Below are 4442 nucleotides of genomic sequence, written 5' to 3'. Positions count from 1 at the left end.
TGTTTTGATGATTGGAGCAAGTGCGTATGATGTTTTAAGACTTGTTGGTGCTTTTGGTTGAGGTCCCGGGGGCCTCGGGGTGATTTCGGATGGCTATCGGGATGAAATTCAAGTTGAGGAAATGGTAGATTTTGCTGGTATCTGGTATGTTCTTCTGCGGAAATGGACCGCATAAGCGGTTCCGCAGAAGCGTAATCTTGGTCGCAAAAGCGGTCTGGAGTGGAGTTGGGCAGTTCCGCAGAAGCGGAACACTTTTCGCTTAAGCGAGTCCGCAGAAACGGACAGGCGGTCGCAGAAGCGGGTTTGGCCAGGAGGTGAGCTTCCGCAGAAGCGGAAACCCCTGAAGCCAGTAGGAGTTTTATATTCATTTTGTTCCGCGAGGGTTATGTTATTTCCACCATTTTTAAGCGAGCTTGGGAGCTATTGGACGGAATTGAAGGGGGATTTCGACTAGGTGTGATTGGAGGTAAGTCCCTTGGCCTAAATACATGGAACTTTGATAGATTTAACATGGAAATTGGTTGAAATTCTTCAAAAAGGGGTAAAGCTAGGGCTTGAGTTTTTGATATTTTAAATTGGGATTTGATAGGCCATTTGAGCTCGGATTTGGGAGTTCTTGGTATGTATGAACTCGTGGCGAGACGAGGAATCCGGTAATGTGAGTTTTGTAATTTTCGAGAAGTGGGCCCGGGGCTCGGGTTTTACTAGTTTCGAGATTTTTGCTATATTTTGATTGTTTTCAATTGGGTATTGTTCCCTTAGCATATTGTGATGTATTCGCTTTGGTTTTGGTTAGATTCGACGCGCGTGGAGGCCGATTGAGGGACAAAGGCGTCGCGAGCTAGGGATTTCACCGGTCCGAGGTGAGTAATACTTGTAAATGATATCCTGAGGGTTTGAAACCCCGGATTTGCACATCATAGTGCTGTATTGTGGTGACTTGCACGCCAGTTATGAGCGTGGGGTAGAGCACCGTTGGGGATTGTGACTTAGTCCGTCCCGGTTGTTGGTTTTATTGCGTAATTGACTGAAACTACTTGTTATCATCATTATTTGGTTTGATTGCTACATTTGGGCTTCGTGCCAATTGTTTGAATCCTTCAGGGATTGATATCACTGTTTTTGCATTACTTTGCATATTATTTTATCACAGTCCAAGGTTTAAAATACTGTTTCGCAAACTCAGCTATCTTTCTAAGACTTGAAAACCTAAATGATATTTTACTGACATTTTGAGTTGAGACTGTTATTTTACTATTGCCCAAGGGGCTTATGTGCATTTCTGGATTGAGGATGGATCGGGCTGCGCACCGCAGCGGTGTGATATTGATATTGCGCTTGGGCTGTGAGAGCCCCTCTGGAGTCTGAACCCCCACAGTGAGCGCGGGTACCCAGATGGATCGGGCTGCACGCCGCAGCGGTCATATGCATTGCATTGCATTCATGCATTGGTTCCTGTTTGTACTACGTGTCATGACATTTAGCACTCTCATATCATTGGCATCCATTCTATTGCTTGTACTGTTTACCAAACGCCCTGGTGTTAACTGTTTGTGGAGTGCTGTGCCCGAGGGGCTGTCTTATGTGCGGACTTGCACTATCTGATTACGCGTTCATTTGCTTGACTGTTGGAAAAGGATGTTTTCAAAAGAGGTTTTAAACTGAGCCAGATATTTTCTAAAGGATTTTCACGGTTTTACTGTTTTCTCAAAGAGTGGTACTATCCTATATAGCATGATGGATTGCTCTTACGTGATTTCTTGCCTCTTAGTTATTATTTACTCTTATTACTCACTGAGTTGGAAGTACTCACTTTACTCCCTGCAACTCGCGTGCAGTTGCAGGTATTGTTCACCCGGTAGCGGGTTATTAGCTGATTGAAGGTATGGCTATTGTAGCTGAGTAAGGTGACCGCCAGCGTTCGCGGCACCGGATGTTGTCTTTTGATTTCCAGGATTTTTCCTTATATATTATTATTGGCCCTGTAGTTGTGTTCAGGTTTCTTTAGATGCTCGTGACTTGTGACACCCCGATCGGGTTGTGTTGGGTTGTACATACTAGTTATTATTGTCGTTAAGCTATATTCACCTATTCGTTTATGTTTAATAAATGTTAAAGAGACGATTTGGGTTAGTTGGCTGGCCTTGTCTTCACAAGAGGCGCCATCACGACCGGGTTTGGAAATTGGGTCGTGACAAGTTTATATTTCTTTCTCAACTACATGTTCTTCAATTCTAAAGTTCCTTCTTCTATCAAGATTTCAAGAAAACTTAGGGCTTATGCAAAAGATGGCTACTCACATTCATTTCATCAAGGATATAACAATTTGGAAGATGCAATGGAAGTTGAAAGTTCGTGTTGTCCGTTTGTGGGAAGTACCAGATCGTTTTAATCCAGGCACTATATTGTCGATTGAATTGGTTCTACAAGATGAAAAGGTATTTTACATATGTTATATGATTATTTGGTTTTGATGCATCTCCGCCGTTGTTGATCGATTAGCTATGCACGTTTGTGCTCAGCCTAAAATTTACCCTCACGACTTTGTTCACCTTTGCCTCTCACTTGCTAGGTACTTCTTCTCGATCTTTATATGCTGTAAACATAAATAGGCTACATTTGTAATTGCTACTTCAAATTGTTTAAGAAACTATTTTTTGTGCTTAATATCAACACGTACAACCACACATGTACAAAATATAAATAGTTGCGTAATATTCACAGACAATATGACATGCGGATCTGAAGTATAACTGAGTTAGGCTGCACTCTGCAGCAAAGTAGTTTTTGAAAGCAATTGGAAGAAAATCCATCTTCTTCAAATGATCCTCCCTTCTGAATTGCATATGATCTGCATATTCTAATTAAGATGAAAAGGTATTTTAAATATGTTTTTACCTTGCTAATTCGATTTGTTTTTCGGAATTTTTATATGATTATAGATACATATGTTTGCTCCTCGAAATTGTTCTATGATTATATCATACAACCAATTGTTCCAAATAACTTATTGTTCCAAATAAGTTATCTGATTCATTTTTTGTTCTAGAGTTAAAAAGATTTGTGTCTGCTGATCATTTTTGTAATGGTTATGTTTATTTGGAATTTGTTAGGAAAGCATATAGTACCATCTCGATAATCATTTTGTTTGTACTAATAACTCAGGCATGATTAACTTATCAATGATCTTAATTTGTACAGTTTAGTTTTTGGTAGCAAAAACGTACGTAGTAACAAGAATACATGAAAGACTGAACAAAATTAAACCAAACACTACTGCAATAGGGGTTTACACAGAGGACTACAACCACTACGACCACTACATTTTAATATGCCATAAGAAAGGAAATATAGAATGACTCCTTATCCCGAAAACCAGTATCATCTTTGCAGCAATCTGGCGCAGGAGCTGATGTTGGTTTCTCTTTAGTCGGCATACATTTTATGCGTAATGGAGGACGACAAAGAAAAGGATTTCCCTCATAACTGCTATCATTACAAGTTGCAAACTGCGCTGTACTCTGTGCAGTCCTACATGTTATTATATTTGGTCGTGAACTCTGCTCCAAATCTGGAATTTTTCCTCTATTACTGTCACTTATTAGTTTGTTCAACTCTAATGTAGAGTTAATCTAAATTACTATTAATAATATATTTTTGTACTCTCTGTTATGTAATGTAATTTTTTTGTAGGGCGATCGGATAAGTGCTTCTATTGGCAAGTCAGTTTTGCATCTTTTCAAAACACAAATTACTGAGCTTGGATTATATCATATGGCGAACTTTATCATTTGTCATAATAAGGAGAAGTTCAACAGCACGAAACATATGTTGAGGCTGACGTTTACTCAACGCACAACAGTGGCTGAAACAACTGATCCACTTTTCCCAATGAATATCTTTGATTTGCGACTATATGATCAATTGATAAATAAGGTTGACGTGAACGAGACTGAATTATTTGGTAAATATAACTAATACGCTACATTTCTAACTATGAACTTTTCTACTATTTATTTTAACAATTTCTTTTTCTTTAGATGTCATCGGAGAAATTGTCAATTTCAGTGAGGTACACACGCAAAACCAAGGTGGAAATTCTAGGAAGTTTATGGATATTGAACTAGAAGATGACGAGTAAGAATAAACATTCATCTACTAATTAAGGATTGATTTGATAATTACATATGCTAAAATTATATTCTTATTTCTATTTTACAGGAGGAAGAAGTTGTCTGCAACATTTTGGGGCGAGTTTGTTGATGAAATTGTACCTCATCTGCTAAGTTCTAACAACCAGCCTATTATCGTTGTTATGCAGCTCATAAAAGCTCATAAATTTCAAGGTAAAATACAATTACTCTATTTTACATTAATTTGCGAAAGTTAATCATTACATCTTACACGAACGTTGTTTTGTAGATTCATATTCTGTGCGCAAT

General features: G+C 38.6%; 1 protein-coding gene across 1 annotated transcript; it reads left to right on the top strand.

Annotated features, from left to right (window-relative positions):
- Positions 1 to 2288: 2288 nt before the first annotated feature.
- Positions 2289 to 4390, top strand: LOC109219870. The gene is made up of 4 exons (XM_019384337.1): positions 2289 to 2438; positions 3694 to 3964; positions 4041 to 4137; positions 4222 to 4390. Exons 1-4 carry the CDS (start codon positions 2289 to 2291, stop codon positions 4388 to 4390), a joined length of 687 nt encoding a protein of 228 aa, XP_019239882.1.
- Positions 4391 to 4442: the final 52 nt, after the last annotated feature.

This window comes from Nicotiana attenuata, unplaced genomic scaffold, assembly GCF_001879085.1.
Source record: "Nicotiana attenuata strain UT unplaced genomic scaffold, NIATTr2, whole genome shotgun sequence".
NCBI classification, from domain to species: Eukaryota; Viridiplantae; Streptophyta; class Magnoliopsida; order Solanales; family Solanaceae; genus Nicotiana; species Nicotiana attenuata.
The sequence above is the reverse complement of the archived record's forward strand: the minus strand, read 5'-3'. Positions and strand labels throughout refer to the sequence as shown.